The 20,150-nt window shown below is 55.2% G+C and overlaps 1 protein-coding gene across 1 annotated transcript in view; it reads right to left on the bottom strand.

Annotated features, from left to right (window-relative positions):
• Window positions 1–14,248, bottom strand: part of DCHS1 (dachsous cadherin-related 1) — a 49,604-nt gene extending 35,356 nt beyond the window's left edge. The window contains 1 exon segment of the mRNA XM_050915037.1: window positions 12,481–14,248. Coding sequence (XP_050770994.1) covers window positions 12,481–14,232 — 1,752 coding nt within the window. The 5' untranslated portion in view covers window positions 14,233–14,248.
• Window positions 14,249–20,150: the final 5,902 nt, after the last annotated feature.

The raw sequence follows: 20,150 nt of genomic DNA, 5'->3' as shown, positions 1-20,150 counted from the left end.
GAGTCCTCTTGGAGCATGTTTTTGGCCACATGGAGGAGCCTGGGAGGGGAACAGCCAGCACGGACTGACCATCCTGTTTGCTTTCTGCAATGCAATGATGGGATCTGTGGTTGAAGGGATGACAGCTGTGGATGACAATTGCCTTGACTTTAAGAAGGATTTTGACACCTCCTTCCACAATCCTCATATCCAAGGCAGGATGTTACAGTTTGGAGGGCTGGACAACCAGGTGGGTAAAAAACAGGTTGGAGGGTTGGGCTCAGAGGGTGGTGGTTCATGAGCTGTGCTCTGCCTGGAGGCGGGTGACAAGTGGAGCACCACAGGGACCAGCTCGGGGACCTCTCCGGTTTAACATCTTCAGCAATGACCCAGTGCAGGCACAGAGTGCACGCTCGTCAGGGTTACAAATGACACCAACCTGGGGAGAGGGAAGCAGCTGACACGCTCGAGGGCAGGACTGCACCCCGAGGGCCTCGGGCAGGCGGGAGGAGTGGGCCGACAGGATCTGCATGAAACTCAGCAAGGACAAATGCCAAATCCCGTTCTGGGAAGCAGAGCACCCCTGCAACAGCACAGGCCGGGACTGCCAGGCTGGGGAAGCAGCTCCGGGGAAAACATCCTGAGGGTCTGGCTGGGCAGCAAGCAGGACATGAGCCACGGTGCACCCTGGCAGCAAGGAGAGCCCAGCAGCACCCTGGCCTGTGTGAACAGGGGCACAGCCAGGAGGTCGAGGGCAGGGATTATCCTCTCCTCTGCTCAGCCCTTGCTAAACCACATCTAGACACCGCATCTAGTTTTGGGCCTCCAGTACAGGAAAGACCTTGACAAACGGTGGCGAGTTCAGGGGTGGCCACCGAGCCGGGCAGGGGCTGGAGCACCTGCCCTGTGAGGAGCTGCTGAGGGACGGGGGCTTGCTCAGCCTTCAGGAGAGAAGGCTGCAGACCTAACAGTAAGCTGCCAACACCGACGGTGAGCTTATCAAGGAAACGGAGCCAGGCTCTTCGCAGTGGTGCACAACAGGAGAACAAGAGACCACAGGCATCGGTTGAAATGAGAACTTCAGGCTGGATACAGGGGAAAGTTTTTTCCCTGTGAGGACTGTCCAGTATTGGAGCAGGTCGCCGAGAGAGGTTGTGCAGCCTCCATCCTTGGAGGTTTTCAAGATGCTACTGGATGAGGCTGTGAGCAGCCTGGTCTGACCCCACAGCTGCCCCTGCTTCGAGCAGGAGGTTGGACCAGAGACCTCCCAAGGTCTCTCCAATCTGAATTACTCTGTGACTCAGTGATCCAGCTGTTGCACCCTTTCCCCAGCACGGGCTATTGGACACTAGTAAAGCAGCTTACTCTGCTATACAGAACTTTGCTCTGCTGTGCTATAGCTGCTCTTTGGCTCCTCGTCCAGCACTCAATGGAGCCCTGTGCTATACGGCCCTTTATCTTGAACATTGTAGGATCCCTATCTCAGGACTCACAACTGTTGCACACTCAGCAGCAGCCCTGGACTTGCTGCAGCAAATACAGCCAGTTCCAGCAATAGATGCTCCTCCTCCTCTTCTCCCAGTCACACACAGGCTAGTTCACAATTCTCCCTCTGACCCCATGCACTCCTTTCCTGTGCCCATGGGGCTGGGCAAATGCAAGGCATTTGGGAGGGCTCCAGCAACACAATCCTCAAATCCCTGTTAATCTTATAGGCAGAGGGCTGCAGGACTAGTTGGGTTTTCCTCAGATATCTGTGTCCCTACAAGAGGGCAGGAGCCTTGCACCAAGCCAAAGGCATACAGCACCCTAGCATCCCTCCACATGCATATACCACCATGTGGCTCTGCAGCTGCCCCCACCTCTCTTTCATAACCCACAGCAGGGGTCACAGTGTGCTGAGGTCCAGTGGGGAACAACAGCAGGTACAGATTCCCAGGAGGTCTTTCCAACAGAATCAACATCTCCCAGACACATAAACATGCAGTCACACTCCCAGACACTGCCAACAGCAGTGATTCAATACATCCTACAAAGCCTCCACTCACCAGTGTCACATACCAGAATGTACGTACGTTCATGTGCTCATTCTCTGTTCCCTCAACCTCGCCTGCAGGCTGCTTCTCTCCTGCAGCACTGCCTTGGCTTCACTGACCTCCTGTACTAAGCCTGGGCCCATCGCTAGCACCTCCTGAACTTCTGCCTTGGGTGTTTTCACAATTCCAGCATGTCCAGGGTCCATCTTTCATACAACTCTTCCCACTCCTGGGTCCTAGCAAGGGTAAAGCCTCCTTGTGCTGACACAGGCTGAGAGTTCCCAGGTGATATGTAACCAAAGAGAGAAAATACTCACTGGGAAAGGGAGAAGGAAGCATGAACCAATCCCTTTCCCAAGGGCCATGAGACACCCACTGTATTTGGCTTGGAACAAGTTTATACTAAGGCAAAAGACAGCAGTGGTCATCAGGATCCTGTGCCCTTCACTAGTTAATGTTTCAGTCCTAGTTCATACTTAAGTCCTAACCAGATAGGCTGGCAATTTTAAGGTTATTTGGAAATAGGTTGTATGCTTGTTTTTTGTTGTTTCCTCCTTACACCAGACAAGGGAAATAAGAGAATACAAGAGAGAACAAGTGACATGCTGTGCAGCAGCACAAAGCAAGAGCTGGGCTGCAAAGGAAAACCTGATGGAGGAGAATTATGATTTTGCTTACTAAACAAATGAAGCAAGATGAGGGAGAGGCAGGGGGAAGCCAGGGAGAATATACCACTTCAATATGAGGGGACAGCCCGAATCAGAGGCCAGGATCCTGGTGCTGCTGAAGGAAGCAGACAACCTGGAGATCCAGCGGGACATCAGGGGCTGGAGACCGATTACAGGGCCAGAAACCAACAGCATCCTTAGGGGAAAAGCTGCATTTCACTGCAGACTTTGGAGACAAGATGTTTAGTATAGGCAGTTGTTAATCAGTGCTGCAGCCATGCCCCAGAACAGGATGGGGGAGAGGGGACAAAGGCACTCATATGCTGACAGCTGCTGAGTGGGCAGTGAGCCCTTACAGACAACCCTAGCAGGATGTTTTGTACATTGGGCAGCCTCTCCATGTCTACAGAAGCTGTTTGCGACCACTATAAAAAGGCTGAGGATGTTCTCAAGTCTATATGCATGACAAACAGTGAATATTTAGAGACGTGATTAGCCAGATACTGTAAACTCAGACTTAGGAATATCATGACAGTCATGTGAATGCTAGTATGTAAAAGGTAGGCCAGCAGGAGAAATGTGCTAACTGAAAAACACACAAAAATGCAAAATGTTAAAATAAAATAGCTAGAGTTTGGCACAATCACCATCTGTGTGCCAGGGAGGAGAACTGGAAAAGGCCTAAAGGATGAAAGGCAGGGGGAAAAGGGATAGGACAGTAAATGCAAAAGGAACTGCACAGTGTAGTGGTAGCATAAGGTTGGGATATGCTACTGTTGTTTTTGCATTAAAAATCATAGAATCATAGAATAGTTTGGGTTGGAGGGGACCTTTAAAGGTCATCTAGTCCAACCCCTCTGCAATGAGCAGGGACATCTTCAACTGATGTTGACCCCTTCAGCAGGGACATCAAGGTTGCTGATGTCAAGTCAGGAAAACAAACTGGATGAAAGTGACAGACAAAATATATTATTCCTTTCATATAATGGATGCAAACGAAATGGCATGTGCCCCTTGGGACCCAAGAATGTGTTAAGGAACCCAGGAGATGAACCTGATGCTGTGTTTTGAAGACTTTTCTTTGATAGGTATAGAAGAGGCCGCTACCACGGAGGTGCTCAGGGAATACATCTGGGGCATTTTCTGCTGAAATCACTAACTGATCATTGTAATTACATGAAAATGTAGCTGTTTGCATTCAGTTCCCAGCTGGATTTGAATCTGGCAAGGGATGTCAAAGTCAAGAAGAAGGGCTTCTATAAGTGCATAGGTGACAAAAGGCAGGCTAGGGAAAATGTAGGTCCACAGCTGAAGGAGATGGGGGACCCAGTGACACAGGACATGTAAAAGACTGGGGTACGTAATGCCTTCTTTCCTTCAGTCTTTACTAGTAAGACCGGTCCTCAGGAATCCCAGGTCCCAGAGACTGGAGCAAAGGCTGGAGCAAGGATGTACCCTTGGTTGAAGAGGATCAGGTCAGTGGATTCTTAAGCAAACGGGACATACATAAATCCATGGGCTCTGATGGGATGCACCCACGAGTGCTAAGGGAGCTGGCAGATGTCATCGCCAGGCCACTCTCAATAACCTTTGCTCGGTCATAGTGTTTGGGAGAAGTGCCTGAAGACTGCAGGAAAGTAAATGTCCCTCCTATCTTCAAGAAGGGTAAGCAGGAGGACCCAGGTAACTACAGACCAGTCAGCCTCACCTTGATCCTTGGGAAGGTGACGGAGCAGCTAATCCTGGAAACCATTTCCATGCACATGAAGGACAAGAAAATCATCAGGAGCAGTCAGCATGGCTTCACCCAAGGGGAAGTCATGCTTGACCAACTTGATAAATGACTGGCCTAGTAGATGAAGGAAAAGCAGTGGATATCATCTACCTGGACTTCTGTAAGGCCTTTGACCCTGTCTCCCATAAGATGCTCATAGACAAGCTGTTGATGAATGGGCTGGATGAGCAGACAATGAGGTGGATTGAAAACTGGCTGAATGGCTTGGCCCAGAGAGTGGTGATCAGTGGCACAAAGTCTACTTGGAGGCCAGTAGCTAGTGGTGTACCCCAGGGGTCAATACTGGGTCCAGTCCCGTTTGACATCTTCATGAATGATCTGGATGATGGGGCAGAGTGTACCCTCAGCACATTTGCTGATGACACCAAATTGGAAGGAGTGGCTGATACGCCAGAGGGTTGTGCTGCCATCCAGAGGGACCTTGACAGGCTGGCGAAATGGACTGACAGGAACTTCATGAAGTTCAACAAGGGGAAGTGCAAAGTCTTGCTCCTGGGGAGGAACAACCTCATGCAAGAATATATGCTGGGGGCCACCCAGTTGGAAAGCAGCTTGGCAGAAAAGGACCTGGGGGTTCTGGTGGACACCAAGTTGAAGATGAGCCAGCAATGTGCCCTTGCTGCAAAGAAGGTGAATGGTATCCTGGGCTGCAGCAGGAGGAGTGTTGCCGGCAGGTCAAGGGAGGCGATCCTTCCCTTCTACTCAGCACTGGTGAGGCCACAGCTGGAGTGCTGGGTCCAGTGCTGGGCTCCCCAGTACAGGAGAGAGATGGACATACTGGAGAGAGTCCAGTGAAGGGCGATGAAGATGATGAAGGGACTGGAGCATCTCTCCTATGAGGAAAGGCTGAGAGAGCTGGGACTGTTCAGCCTGGAGAAGAGAATGCTCAGGGGGGATATCATCCATACATGAAAGAGCACACCAAGAGGACGGAGCCAGGCTCTTCCCAGTGGTGCCCAGGGCCAGGACGAGAGGCAACAGGCACAAACTGAAACACGGGTTTCCTCTGAACATCAGGAAGCACTTTTTCACTGTGAGGGTGACCAAGCTCTGGCACAGGTTGCCCAGGGAGGTGGTGGAGTCTCCATGCTTGGAGGTATTGAAAAGCCATCTGGACATGGTCCTGGGCAACCAGCTCTGGATGGCCCTGCTTGAGCAGGGGGGGGTTGTACTAGATTATCTCAAGAGGTCCCTTCCAAACTCAGCTGTCTGTGATCTCCAGCCAAAGGCCCTGCTGAACCTCCTAGTTCCTCATTCAGTTCCAGTCCTTCTGAGAGAGCTGATCTGCTCCACCAGCCCTGCACCACAGCCCTGACAGCATTGTGCAGCAGCATCTGCTACCTGCCCCTTCTTCCCTGCAGGTTTGGTGAGAAGACTTCATTTGTGTACCCTGCAGCTACTGCAGCTGGGCAGAACACCTCATGGGAGTGCTGTGGCCAAAGCAGGGCAGAAGTGGATGACAAAGAGCAGCAAGATGGCTCAGGGTTAGGCAGAAAGAAACCAGAGCATCAGTTTTAGGGAGCTATGACTGCTGTAAGGGAAGGAGGGCAGGTGCTGGGCAAGTGTGCCTCTCCCCACTGCATGAAGAATTGGGAGGACAAAGATGGGCATTGAGGCCTTGTTATTTCATGCCCTTCTCCTAGTCCCCCAGCAAGACAGGAGAGACAAGTGGAGCGAAGGCACCACAAAGCTGTTACGTTCCCCAGAGTTGGGGATGGACAGAGAAGCACAGCCCCACACGTGGGTCCTCAGCTGCATCAAGGCTTCTCCTTCCCACAGACCCATCTAGAGGGCAACACCAGAGCCCTCAAACACAGCCATCCCCTGCCCTCCCAGCCTTGCTGCTGACCCATGTACCCCCCTACAGAGTCCACAGTGCTGGAAAGGGATGGAGTGCTTCTCAGCAGCTCGGGCTTCCATTCTCTGGCCATCCTCCCCACCTCCAGCAAGCGCAGTCAGCAGGCAGGGAGCTCATCTGGAGCCCTGCCCTGGCTGGATCTCTGCTACGCACATGTTACGCTGTGGCTTTGGCAAACATCTGGCTCTGGGCTCCCGCCCCTCAGAGTGACGGCTCTTGGTGGGAGAGGAGGGGAGGCTGGCGCCAGTGTGGTCAACAATCCCACGCACAGCTCCCTTTGCCTGAGTGTGTGCCAGGCATCCTGCCCTCCCCAGCCCTGGCACAGCTGCTGACCAGCTAAAAGCAGCCAGGGAGCGGCCACGGCTGCTATTTCAGGAGCCGTCTCTGGCTCCCGGGCTGCATCTCAGCCTCCAGCATGCTCAGGCCTCAGGGGAGTAAGCGGGGGTCAGGGTTCGGCCCCAGCGATTGTCCAGCACACGTGGCCAAGGCGAGGGTCAGACCCTGAGGCTGCAGGGAGCGCCACATCCGGGGGAGCCCTCTGCACAGCTGCAGGCACTGCCTGCTTGCACCGCTGGCTCCCTGCAGCCCAGCAGCTACAGGGCATGGGCAGGGGCTCTGGCTGGTGGCCCCACAGCCACAGCCTAGGCATGGACAGGCACAGAGCTGCCGCAGTCATACACAGCAAGGTATGGAGAACAGGGGCAGCCTACGGCCTCCAGCACTGCTCTGGGATGGGGTAAAGCCCTCAGTTTTGAGGAGGAGGGGAAGCAGTTTAATCACAGACATTGGCAGGGAGGTAGGACCGTGGAGGGTGAGGCTGGGCAACAGGCTGCAGGAACCTGGGGGTGAACACTGCCTTTCTGGGAGTCCTGGAGCCTCCAAGCACAGGGGCAGAGTAAGGCACAGAAAGACGAGGCGCAAGGCTCACACATGGGCACCCAGGTGTCCTCTCTGGTGGAGCAGCAGGGAGGTGAAACGGGAGCTGCAGCAGGGACCTACAGGGCCCTGGGAGCCCCAGCAGAGTGTGCAGGAGTTCGGGAGCTGAGCAGGGCAGGGAAGCTGGCCTCTGCAGAGGAAGAGTGCTCAAGGTGAGGGGCTCGAGTTGGGCAGCAACAGTGTAGGGTGGGAAGTGACAGGGTCTGGCCATGGCCTCCTGGGGTGCACTGATGCCAAGAAGGACTCCAGGGTGTTGGGCTAGTTTTTGGCTGTGCAGTGCTCAGGCAGGGAGTGCTCACAGAGCAGGTCTACACAGCGAGATGGGACACAGCTGGGCAAGACATGCAGGTGAGACTGGGGCTCAGGGCAGCACAAGATCGAGCACGGATGGAGAGCAGGATGAGGCTGGAGTGTCCCAAGGACCGTGCAGGTGAGGGAAAGCACTGTGTGAGAGCTGCCCTGGGGGCAAAACGGCGAGGGCCCCTGGGGGGAGCAGGCAAATGCAGCTGGCAGGATCCACGGGGTGTGGAGAGAACAAGAGGGAGCAGAGACTGGGGGGGGATGCTGGCAGGCTAGGGCTCCGGGAGGGAAGGCGCAGGGACTGGCGCTTTGGAGGGCAGTGTGCACAGGTGTGGGGCTGTGGGCGGACGTGGAGGAGGGAGTGTGTGAGCAAGGGCTGGGGGGGAGGAAGACGAGTTATAAGGGGCCTGGGGCTGAAGCAGAGGTGAGGGAAAAGGGGCAGCTGTGAGGGGGCTGGGGATCGGCGTAGAGGAAGGAGGGAGCTGTGTGAGGGGGCTGGGGGGAGGAGCAGAGCATGGGGGGAGAGGAGCGTGAGGGGCTGGGGCCTCTCGGCTGCAGTGGAAAAGCTGCTGCAGCTCCAGGGGAAATGCTACTTGAATTAATCATGGCGCTGGCTGCTGTGCCAAGCCCAGGAGGAGGCTGCTGGCAGCGCAAGGAAATAACTTTCACAGGAATTTGGAACAAATGCAGCTCTTCTGGCGGTAACAACAGCACTCACCTCCCCCACAACCTCCTCGTGTACCAGCATCTCCCCCATGTCCCCACTCCTTGTGTACCCCCAGACTCTTCCCACATTACAGCCTGCTCTCCCAGAAGCATGATGTACTCCCTCCCCTCACACTGCTCCCCAGCAAGCTCACAGGCGTCTCCCCATCTTGCCTCAGGAAGCTTGCCTTCTTGTTCTGAGGAGGGGGAGGCCTGTTTTATGTCATGCAAAGGTCTGAAAATAGGTTAATGCTAAATCCCTTGTCCCAAGAAAATGAATGCATGTAGTAATGTCCTCCCCACCTCCCGCCACTCTCTTTGGCAGCTACGTCGGTGAGCATTAGTCTTCTTGGTGTTCCAGTCCCCATGCACTGCTGCTCCCCGTGTCCTCTCACAGCTGCCCCCTTCAGTAGCATAAGCAATGCATCAGGATTACCTGCCAAGACTCTTCTTCAGTAATACAGTATATGTAGCCTGGTCTAGCCTACAGCACTTCATGCAGGTCTTCCTATCTGGGGCACAGCCCAAGAGGCTGTCCCGGTGCTGTGCATGCAGCATAGCCAGTCCCACAGCATCACAAATCAGTACTCGAACTTCAAAACTCATCAGACTTGTCCTCAAAACTGCACGATAAGACTATATGTTAGGTGTGTTGCTGGTCAGCTTTTGATTTCTGATGTTCTTGTTCCCCAATAATTCTGTGTATGGATGCAAAGGAAATATGTAAACCCTGGTTCCAAAATCATTAATATTGGATCTATGCAAGAATCAATAATCTCATCTCATTCATATTTCTGTCAAATCAGCCTGTGCTCACAACATGGGGTTTACACAGCTCTCTGTGCTTTATGCTGGCTGCCAAAGGACAGACAATACTTGATTTAGCATGAAAAGTTAGAAAGGCCCAGAAAGACAATATCTGACCATGCATGCAGCTTGCTGGTACAAAGTCAAATGTTTAAAACAAATTTAAGCCAGCAGGGTGAATTCATACCAGAACAGTGCTTCACATCATGTAACCATAGAATTTGAATGTAGTCTGATGAGCCCTAAAGCTTCTATATTATCAACTCATGGCCACAGCGAGAAACAGAGACAACCAGTCAGTGACTATCCCTTGCTCTGTTTTCTGCTGGTGTCATGTTCGCTGATTCCCTGGGCTCCTTCTCCACTGGTGTTTCTCATCTCAGACTTGAACTGTGAGTTTGCTATTTTCTTCGCTTAGTGCTTGTGCAGAGTCTGCTACTGTGGGACCTGGCCCATGATAAACACGAGTAATAAATAAAGAAGATGTTATGAGATCCTTTTTCTTTCTTGGGAGCTCAGGCCAGCAACCTGCTCTGCTCATCTCTGTTCATACACCAAACACAAAGACCGACCTGGCAGAGACGATGGGGTGTGCAAGGGAGCAGGAGACCTGCAGCCATTCTTCAAGTCTCTTTTGGTCACTCACATGGACTCCCACTTCCCCATTGTTTTGTCCCACCCACGGAGAGCAGATGTCACCGTCTGAAAATAGACCTGGTCCTCCCAGGGTTTTTTGCTTAGAAACATGGCAGTCTGATGGAGAATTGAACCCCTTCAGTTCTGTGCTGGCCTTGGAGGCTGTCCTGTGTCCTACACATCATGCTGGCGGGGCTTGCCCATGGCCTAAGCTCTCATGACCATTATGCGGGTCTGGACCAAATCCAGACCTTGACAGAGACCCTTTAATCTCCCAAGGCAGGATGAGCCCTGATGCCTAGAAGCCACAGACAGATGGAGTCAAGTGGGAGCAATTGCACACAGGGGCTGTGGGGCAGCACACCTGACATGGGCAATCCTGTGGGACACGGTGCCGGCTCCTGGCCGCCGTGGACCCTGACAGCACCTCTGAAGCCCTCTTGTTTGTGGCAACAGGGGTGCCATAGCTGAGGGGTGGCCACACCGGGCAGCTGTGCTCTGAGACCTGGGCTCCCTGCCCTGGCTCTACCCGGCTCCCTGACCTGGCTCGCTCCTGCTGCGGCCCAGTGCCGAGCCGGCAGCCTGGCCAGCCTCCTTTCCCATCCTCTCACGTTTCCCGGCTCAGAGGAAGCAGCAGCAGATGTGTGAGCTGTTTGCTTTGTGCCGAGGCCACGCGGGAGTTACCTGCGCTCAGCCCAGACGCGCCGTTTCCAAACGAAACATGAGGGCTGAGCCAAGACCATCGAAATCTGGCCAAACCCGCAGTCGCTGCCGGCCGCCGGGCCAGCACCTTCCCCTGCGCAGTGCGGAGCTGGGCTGGCCCCTGTGCTACACCGGCCTCGCCACGGCCAGGCAGGCACACGCTGGACCAGCTTCTCTGTGCCATCCCCATGGCCCCGCACCGCCCCAGCTCCTCCACAGGTCCCACTCTCCCTCCTGCCTGTCCCCGCACTCGCAGTCAGGAGCCCAGCCGCCATCTCCGATTGCATTTCCAGAACGCCTTCCCACACGGCAAGCGGCACTGAGCAGGAAGGCACGGAGAAGGAGAGAGAGGGGGGCCTCCCTTTGGGGACTGCTGCAGCCGAGACATCCCTGCACACGCCTGGGGCCTCCGTGCTCACCCAGGGACACATGGCTCCTCCACTCTGACCCTGTCCCTGAGCCCACCCCCACCCTTGACCCCTTCCCCATCTCTGTCCCCAGCCCTGGTCCTGTCCCTGTCCCCATCCCCACCCACCTGGGACAGTGTGGAGTGTTGCCCTGCATAGACCAAACCCAAATCTTCCCCCACCCAAATCTTCCTCCTCATCTCCCACCCACTTCTTCTGCCCAGACTTGCCCCCCAATCCCACCCTGACCCATCCCCTACCCCCCCAGATCTGCCCCATCCTAAGCTTGCCCCTGCCCCATGTCCCTTCTCTATTCTACACCTGGCCCTTGTTCCCACCCAATTCCTCCTTCCTCCCACACTCTCCCCCACACTCCTACCCCCCGTGCCCTGCACTCACCCACCCCACAAGTCCCTTTCCAGCACTCCCATCCCATACTGACAGTCCCCTGCATTCACACACCCTACATGGCCCACGCTCACCAGCCCACACACTCATACCCGCCATGCCCCAGCAGTGCACCCACAGCACACCCATATTCCAGTTTTAATCTCCAGCTCCACTTCCTCCTCCAGGCCCATCTGGAGACCCTGGCCAGGTCGCAGGACCTCCTCCTGCCTTGTCTCAGGGGCCCCAGAATTCCTGCTCCCCCTTGCCCCCTCCTCCTGGCCCCATGGGCACTGCTCACCACCTGGCCCCAGAGCTCCTCACGGCCCCAGCCAGACATCCCAGCGCCCCATGACTCCAGCAAAGAAGTGCCCCAAACTTCACAAGTGCTTGTCCCAACGGACAGTCTGGATGCTGCCTTGGTTGGCAGTACCTTGCTGCACTACCGCACCAGTTCCCCACTGTCAGCCCCAAGCCCCACGTCTCCCCATCCTGGCTCAGGTGGGCTGCATCGCCTGTCTCCAGCAACCAGGGCTCCAGGGCCTGAGCTGTGATTGAAACAGAAAATGCAGGGAACACAAAATATACAAAATACAAATGGCATCACTGGCTTATCTTGGGGTCCCTGTCAGAAGGGTGGCACCTCTCCAGGCCTCACCTGTGACCTCTCACTACATGAAGGCTGATGCAGCACGTGTCTCTCAGCTCAAATCCCACAGGTGCTGTTTCTAAGGTAATTTAACAATACCAATTGTGCATAATTAATGCTAATGTTCCCAACCAGCCTTACAAACACTAATGAACTTAGGCTAATGACCTCACAGGGGGAGAGAGAAGTTAGCAGCTTGGCTACAAGCAGCTTCCTAGAGGTCTTACCCATGTTCCTGAGCACCATTTTGAGTGTCCTGGCCTTCAAGGCCTGCAAGGCAGCTCCACACTTGTGCAAGCAAGGCCTGGCACAGCGGGCCCCAGTCTTAGCTGAGGTCAACGCTGTGCTTTGCACAAAGGACATCCTCGAGGGGTGCCCATAGTATCAGTGATAACACGCAGTACTTGCATGCAAAAAGGGTGTAACAGTGCTCTGCCCCATTTCCAACTCACACTGAGCACGGGGATCTCTGTTCTAGCATTCCTGCTGCAACTGTTGCCCATCTAAGCCATGACAACTGCACCAAACAGCCTTCAGTGGCAGGTCTCCCATCCCAAGCCTCTCACAGCCCTGGCTGTGCCCTCCTCAAGCTCAGCTCCTGACAGTTGTACCTACCTGTAAGAAGCAGGTCCCAACAGGGGTGTTCTCCTTCAGGGACACATTGTAGAAATTACTCCTGAATACTGGCTCATTGTCATTGACATCCTGCAGGGCCACATGCACCACAGCTGAAGAAGAGAGGGCAGGGGTTCCCCTGTCTGTGGCCAGCACAGTCAGCTGAGGCTGAGGATCCTTCTCATAATCCAGTGGGGCAGCGGTGGTGATGATACCTGTGGCAGGGTCAATGGCAAACCAGCTGGAGTGGGTGTCACGGCCATGCACGATACTGTACCGCACCTCCCCATTGGGACCCTGGTCCTTGTCACGAGCTGTCACCTGCAGGACAAAGCTGCCTGGGTACACAACCTCGGGGATGCTTTGTTTGTACTCCTGCTGGTCGAAGAGTGGAGGGTTGTCATTGATATCCATCACTTGCAGCACAAAGGCTGATTCTGCCCGGAGTGGGGGTGTTCCTGAGTCAGTAGCTGTCACCCGCAAATCATAGGAGTCTCTTTCTTCCCGATCCAGAAGCTGGTCCACGCAGATCAGGTAGATGATGTTGTCCTTGGTAGTGAGGGCAAACTTGCCATCCCCTCCCTCCAGTGTGACATTGACATTGGAGTACTCGCCATAGTCTGGGTCGGAAACAGAGATGCGTGCCACATACTGGCCGGGCTGGGCTCCCTCAGAGATCTGAGGGGAGCCATCTTCACTCAGGAAGATGATAGTCATGGTGGGCTGGTTGTCATTGTAGTCACGCACATGAATAGTAACAAAGGCTGTGGTGACCTCAGGATGGACAGCCTTATCCCTTGCCTGCACCACCAGCTCATGCACCTTCCTTACTTCATAGTCCAGACCCTTGTTGAGCTTGATGACTCCAGTCCGGGAGTCAATGGTGAAGTACTGGTCAGGATCGCTCTGCCGCCGGTTGATCTCATAAATCACATCCCCATTGTCACCTTCATCTGCGTCAGAGGCAAAGACCTGCAGGATGCTGCTGCCAGGTTTCAAATTCTCTGAGATGAGAGTATGATAGCGGCTCTGGTTGAAGCTAGGAGCATTGTCATTGATGTCCTGGATGGACACATCCAGCGTCATCTGAGTACTCCGGGGAGGAGAACCACCATCATAGGCTTCCAACAGCAGCGAGTATGATGAACGGTTCTCCCGATCCAAGATGTTGCTGACCACCAGGTCCAAATACAGGACCCCATTTGGTCCTCGACGTGTTTCCAGGCGGAAGGCCTGCCCCACATTCTCTCCCTTAATCACATAGCCTTGAGTATTGAGTAGGCCACTGTCAGCATCAAAGGCTGGGTCCAAGGGAAATCTGCTGCCAACGGGTGTGTGCTCTGGGATCTGGAAGGTGCTGTGTTGTTTGGGAAACGCTGGAGCATGGTCATTGATGTCATTCACTTGGATGTTCACTTCTACTGTGATGCCCTCTGGGGTAACAGCAATGAAGCTGTAGTGGTCCCGAGTCTCTCGGTCCAGGACACGAGCTGTTTTGATGATACCGGTGTTCTCGTCTATCCCCAAGTCAGTGGTAACACCGCTGCCCTCCTGTGCCGAGATGAAATACATATAGGCACTAGTTCCAGGGGGCAGGCCAGCACTGATGTCCCCAATGATGGTGCCAGCTGGCTGCTCCTCATCTATTTGTAGATCCAGGGTGCCCAGGACGGCAGAGCCCTTCCCTGCTCTCAGGCCCCCAAGAATTAGCAGCTCCAGCAGAAGCATGGCTGACCCCTTCATCTGCTCCATTGCTACTGACTTGCAGAGCAGAGGGTGGCTCGATCTCCTTTGCAGTGTACGCTTTAATCCTGCATGGAATGCAGACCAGAGGATGCTGGTTAAGAGGGAGCAGCAAAGGAAGGACAGAAAAAAAAACCTGGAGAGGGAAGGCCTGCCACTTACCTGCTGCCTGATTGTTCTGTATCACCTATCCCTCACAAGGCGCAAAAGTGAAAATGTCTCAGAGCAGAGGGTGCCCAGAATGAAGGTCTGAGACAGGACCTAAAGTCAGCCAAGCAGGTCACACCTGACAGCGCGCTGAGGTTAGCAGCTAGTACCCTATCACATAAGCTATTTCCTATATAGTCAAGCATTCTTCCCAACCACCCGCCCTCCTGGCAACACTGGAGCCAGCTGCCCTAGAGCAGAGTGTTCCTGTACCTTTAACAGCTAAATGCTTCCTGTGAGGCTGAGAGACACTGTCTGCAAGACCACAGAGATTTTTGGACAAACAGCAGCCTAGCACCTCTCCACCCTGAAAAAAGCTGGTCTCAAACCGGGTGAGAGCTCAACAAGTGACCGTGTTGAGACCCCCCCACCCCCCACCCCCAGTAGCATGCCTTTCAGGACCACAGGGATATAGGTGCCAAAAACCCATGAAGTACAGATCTGGTGTCCCTGGGAGGGAGCAGCAGAACTGGAGCGGGCTTACATCCAGTGAACAATAAATCAGAATGGCTGTATTGCAAAGGATGTACCCACAGCTGGGAATGCCCAGGATAAAATCAGACAGGGCCCATTGTTTGGCCTGGCACAGAGATCTGTGGATGCCCCAAGCTGGTACCATGGAGGGTGGTGGCAGTACAGTAGGAACGCAGCAACTCCCTCTGAACTGCCAGCTGCTCTGGCTCCTTCCCGGTCCCACACCCTCCACTGCTCACTCTCCTCCTTTGTCTCCTTCTCACTGCTCCTTGCTCGTTCTGGCTCCTTCACTCCATTTCCCCCTGCCGTAGCTTCATTTCACTGCAGCAGTGGGGGAGGGACGAGCAGGGAGGAGCAGCTCCCTGCAGCAACACCACTACTGGACACGCTGGACACGCTCCCAGTGCCCAAAGGCTGTCAGTCCCCCAGGGCTCTGCCCACCCTCCCTGTGAATAGCCAGAGAAACTCAGCAGTCAAGGAGCTTATGAAGAACACCAGCCTCAGTGCTGCTTTCAGCCCCCGGTAAACGAGGCTTAGTGGTCTGCAGGGATGGCGGCAGCATGAGCTCACACTTGGACTCTCTTGAAAGCATTTGCTGCTGGTCCCATAACCACACTCAGGAGCCGTTCATGTCAGACGCAGGATGGCAGGAACCTCCCTGTCTTGGGGGATGGAGGTGGCTGACATTGCCTAGTTTGGGGACTAAGAATGTCAGCCCTTGATCTAAAGAACCCCACAGCAGTGTTAACCCTTTCCAGGGGACGTAGGATGATTGTTCCTGGGTCCTCTTTCCCACCTCGGGTCAGCTGTTTAGATTGGTTTTCCTTGTGGAAATCCTGGGTTAGTGACAGAAAGAAAAATATTAAAAAGTGTTTTCTACATATAAAGAAATGTTTGTTTACTTCAGTGGGCATCCAGTGTCTGAGGTCTATGGCAAGTAAATCCAACACTCTTCTTGCACCTAGGAAGTATGAATCCTCATTATCTCTCAGAAGCAGAAGTCAAAAGAAGATACTTTTATCCCTGTGGGCTGCTAGCTGGGGATCTGCACTAACTCAGTGGTCTGAGACAGGTTTATCTCTCTCTCTGTTGGAGCTAGTTAAATTTCCCCAGCTGGAGGGGTAACTGCATACATCCAGAACATGCAGTGTTGGGGGAATGGGGTCCAAGTTTGCTTCTGTGATGAAACTGCACCATCCTAACTGTGACCCAGCTGCCCAGGTCATGGGAAGGTACAGGGCAGAGGGTTTAAAGCCTTGGCAGGAGGTTAGACAAAATCTAAATAAAAAGGACAGTACAAAAACAGGTAGAGGACAAGGCTCCCTGGGGCAATCTCAGTGGCTGAGGACAGGATGAAGCTGAAAGGTCTTGGGTAGTGCCTGGAACAGATCAGGGCACAGCTATGGGGAAAAAACCCACCTGGTTTGATTAGTGATGTGGCGCTTGAGAAGCAGAAGGGAGTGTAGCAAGGCTTTGTGGGCTGCTGGCAGGGAGGAGAGAAACTTGAAAAGCAAATCTGGGGAGTGTGAAGAGCAGCTAAGAGCACTAGGACAACCACGGAACAGAAATTAGGGTCCTTGGGGTGGGGAACTGGTGATGAAAGTCTGTGTAAACTTTTCCTTTTCCATCCACCCTGGATACAAGTGGGTAGTTTCAGAGCCTAGCTACCTCTTCGGTAAAAGATGCAACTGCCAGGTTGCCAGATTGCACCAGTCCAGGATGGGCAGAAGGCCATCCATGGTACTAGCAGCCCTCTGTTCCTATGAAGTTTGCAGGCTTGGGTCATAGAGGAAGACAGCAGTGACCTCAGTGGATGCAGAGTCACCAAATCTGAACAGCTGCTTCCAATTAGCAGATAGCTCAGCGCTAGGGGCTGGCTTGACTGGTCCAGGCCCAGCCCGTGTAATGTGAGCCAGACTGCCCTGCTCCCTCTCTGTCCCTCCCACCATCGGGCACTGAGTTCCCTAGTAAAAAATGGCAGCAGAAGCCTCTGAAGAAAACTGCTAGCATGAGAGTCTGTCCAGAGAGGCATTTGGGGTCCAGATCCATAGTAAGGAGGTTGACAGGAAGGGCAGCTAAAATGGAGTGAGCTGCAATACACATAAGCACCTCCAAGCCTAGGGCTGATAGGCCAGGGCACCAGGAGAGCCCAGCCTACATTTAGCAGATAAGTCACACTTAGAAAAAAAAGATACAGAATTACAGAGGGACCACTGCGTGCGTCCCTGCCTGCCTGCCAGTGGCACCTCGCATCTCATGTCAACCATGAGGAAGGGGAAGCAGGCCCACAGCGGCCCCAGCAGAGAAGCTGGAAAGACGGCACCCACTGTGCATGCCACAAACAGATGTCAGAGTGCTTGCTGTGCAAAACCTCCATCAAAGCTGCAGATGCTGCTGATGCCATACCCAAAGTCTCACATGAGAGGCCATGACTCATGTAATGATGTTTTTGAGACTCCAGTCCAGATGAGGAAGGATTCAGAAGCCCGTTTAATCTTTACTGAGCACCCATCACTGACCGAGAATAGGCTTTTCTCTTCTACATTTGCACAGATCTCTCTCTCAAGAGTTTCAGATTATCTGCCCTCAGAACCAGACACAGCCGAGGCTTGCCTGCAGTGCAGCCTTAGACTAACAACTCACTTTCAACCTCTACTTAGTCTGCCACTACCTACAATCATCTCCACGCCTCCTGGCCCTCCTACCACCTCCCACCTGGGCCTTCAGGACCAGCACCCTATTCCTTCACTCCCAGCCCAGTCACACAGCTCATTTCCCTCTGATATCAGCTCTGAGCAGTGACCAGCGGTGGTGACCATCCTCTCATGAAGATGCAGTCAAGCTCCACTGCATCCGTGTGCATCCCATTTCTGTGCCACACCAGGGCTTGCTGCAGGCTATCCTGTCTCTGAAAACACTTCCCCCACAAAGGAAGCTCTAATAAAATTTCCTCACGCATTAGCCAGTTCGCACAATCCCAGCCCACATGCATGGCAGCACTGACCTGGCCCCTGCCATGCTGTATGCCCATCGCAGAGGTGCGCAGGGCCTTGTCTGCTCCCTGTCTGCTGGTGCCCCTAGGCTGTCAGGGTTCTCTCTCCCTCAGAGCTCCTGGGCAGCCTGGGCCCCCTGGCTCTTGCAGCTCCCCACCCCGCTTCGGGCTTCCCAGCCGTCGGGCCCACCGCCTGCTGGTGCTCCCTGTCCCCGTGCACAGCCTCGTCCCCGGGCTCCCCCGGGCGTCCTGCACAGTGCAGTCTCCGTGCCGGAGCTCTGCCAGCCCCGGTCCCCGCTCCACTCGGGCCCGCAGCCCCCGCCCGGCGCCTCCGCGGTTCCTCTGCCGCGACCGCTGAGCGCCCGCCCCGCGGCGGGTCTGCCCCTGCGGCGGCACCCGCGGCGGCGGTCCCGCGCCCGCACCGTCCCGCTCGTCCACTGCCAGCGCCGGTCCCACTGCCGTCGCGCCGCGGGCGAGGCCGGTCCGGCCGCGGATCCGTGGTGCTGCGCCGCCGCGGGCGCGCCCCCCCTCCTCCCCCCGCCCCATTGTCTGCGCAGCGGAGGCAGAACAAAGCGCCCGGTCCCGGTCCCGGTCCCGGTCCCGGTCTCGCCCGGCCCGGCTCGGCTCGGCTCGGCCCGGCCCGCCCCGCCGTGCGGCGATGCCGACGTGTGGAGCACCAGGCGAGGGCGGCGGGGCAGCAGGAGCGGGTCGGTTCCCGGCGCTGGCACTTACACCGTGCGTCCCGCGCTGGCGGCGCTCACATCCCGCAGGATCCGGCCCCGCCAAGACGTCCCGCAGCCGCTCCGGTACCGCGGTGCTCCGGTGCCGCGGTCGCTTCGGTACCGCTGGCCGCTCCGGTACCCCCAGCGCTCCGGTGCCCCCTGTGCCGCGGCCGCCCCGGTGCTTCGGTGTCCCGGCCTCCCGGTGCCGCGGCCGCCCCGGTGCCGCGGTCGCCCCGCGGAGTGCTCGGCGGCAGGCGGCGGGTCGGCGCTGGCTCGGCGCGGAGGCTCCTGCTGAAACCCGACCCAGCACCGCCCTCAGCCCCCCGCTCCCCCCACCGCCCCCATCCCCGCCCCGCCACCGGAGCGCGCCGGCAGAGCGCGGCCCCGGAGCGGCCCCGGGCAGGGGTCCGGGGCGATGGGACGGCGTGGGGGGGGACGGGGCACGAAGGGGCCAGGGAGCCGCGTCAGGGAGAAGGCCGGCACGGAAGGGGGAGGAAGGGCTGGAGCCGGGGGAAAGAGGAATGGGGAGGAAGCAATAGGCGCCGGGAGCCCGGGGAAATGGGAAGGGGTAGGCAGGAGCAAGAGGCAGGGCAGTGGTGAGACGGGACAGGGCAAGGAGAGGGCTGGGCAAGGGATGGAGGGAGGCTGTGGGTGACATTGGGGGCATGTGGGGACACGATCGCAGAGGCACAGCCCATTCCCTGCTCTCTACCAGTTCCTTCCTAAGCACAGAGCCCAGAGTCCAAGTACCTGTAATCTGCCAACACCTTGACTCACATCAGGGCTTCTAATGTCCAGGCTGGAAGGTACTCATCTGCAGTGCCTGCACTGCAAGTGATTGGGGCCCCACCAGTCTATACTAAGAGACAAACCAAGACTCCGGTGAGTGACTGTCTAGGCTTCTCCACCAGTGGCTGGCTCCCTGGCTCAGCTTGGCCACTCAGTTTTTCTCTGCTCTAGACAGGCCAGGTCACAGCAGTATTGGTGTGTCTGTTGGGGGCCACTCAGCCTCCAGGCCAATAATCACTCTTGGGTCTTCTTTTATTTCTTAGTAGAGAAACTACCATTGACTACTGGCTGTGATGGTCCATTGCTAAGATCAGGTGCTATAAAGGCCACAGCTCAGTCTGCTTCATCAGGAAAATGTCTAGCTTCCTCCATCAGTGACAATCAATTAAAAGAGAGAATATGGACCACCAGACTGATTTCATAGAGAAGGAACCCTTCAAGATTTGCGTGTCTGCATCCCTTCCCGAATACCACATAGGCTGAGCTGGATTTAGAAATAAAAAGTAACTCTGGATTACTTTTACTGATCTAAAGGTACCCTGGAGAAACCAAATCATTTTGACCCTGAACAGCACATCTTACAATTCTTATCATAAATTCACCAAGCTATAATATATTCAGTTTATTTCCTCCTACGTCTATCTTCAGGTCAGAGGAAGGCAGGAAAAAAGTTCAGAATGGGGGAGAGAGGATGATAAAGGTCCAAATCAGCTTCAATGCATGGAACAATTTAGTCTCCATTC

This window comes from Gymnogyps californianus, chromosome 1 (assembly GCF_018139145.2).
Source record: "Gymnogyps californianus isolate 813 chromosome 1, ASM1813914v2, whole genome shotgun sequence".
Lineage (NCBI taxonomy): Eukaryota > Metazoa > Chordata > Aves > Accipitriformes > Cathartidae > Gymnogyps > Gymnogyps californianus.
This window is presented reverse-complemented; position numbering and strand designations above follow the sequence as displayed.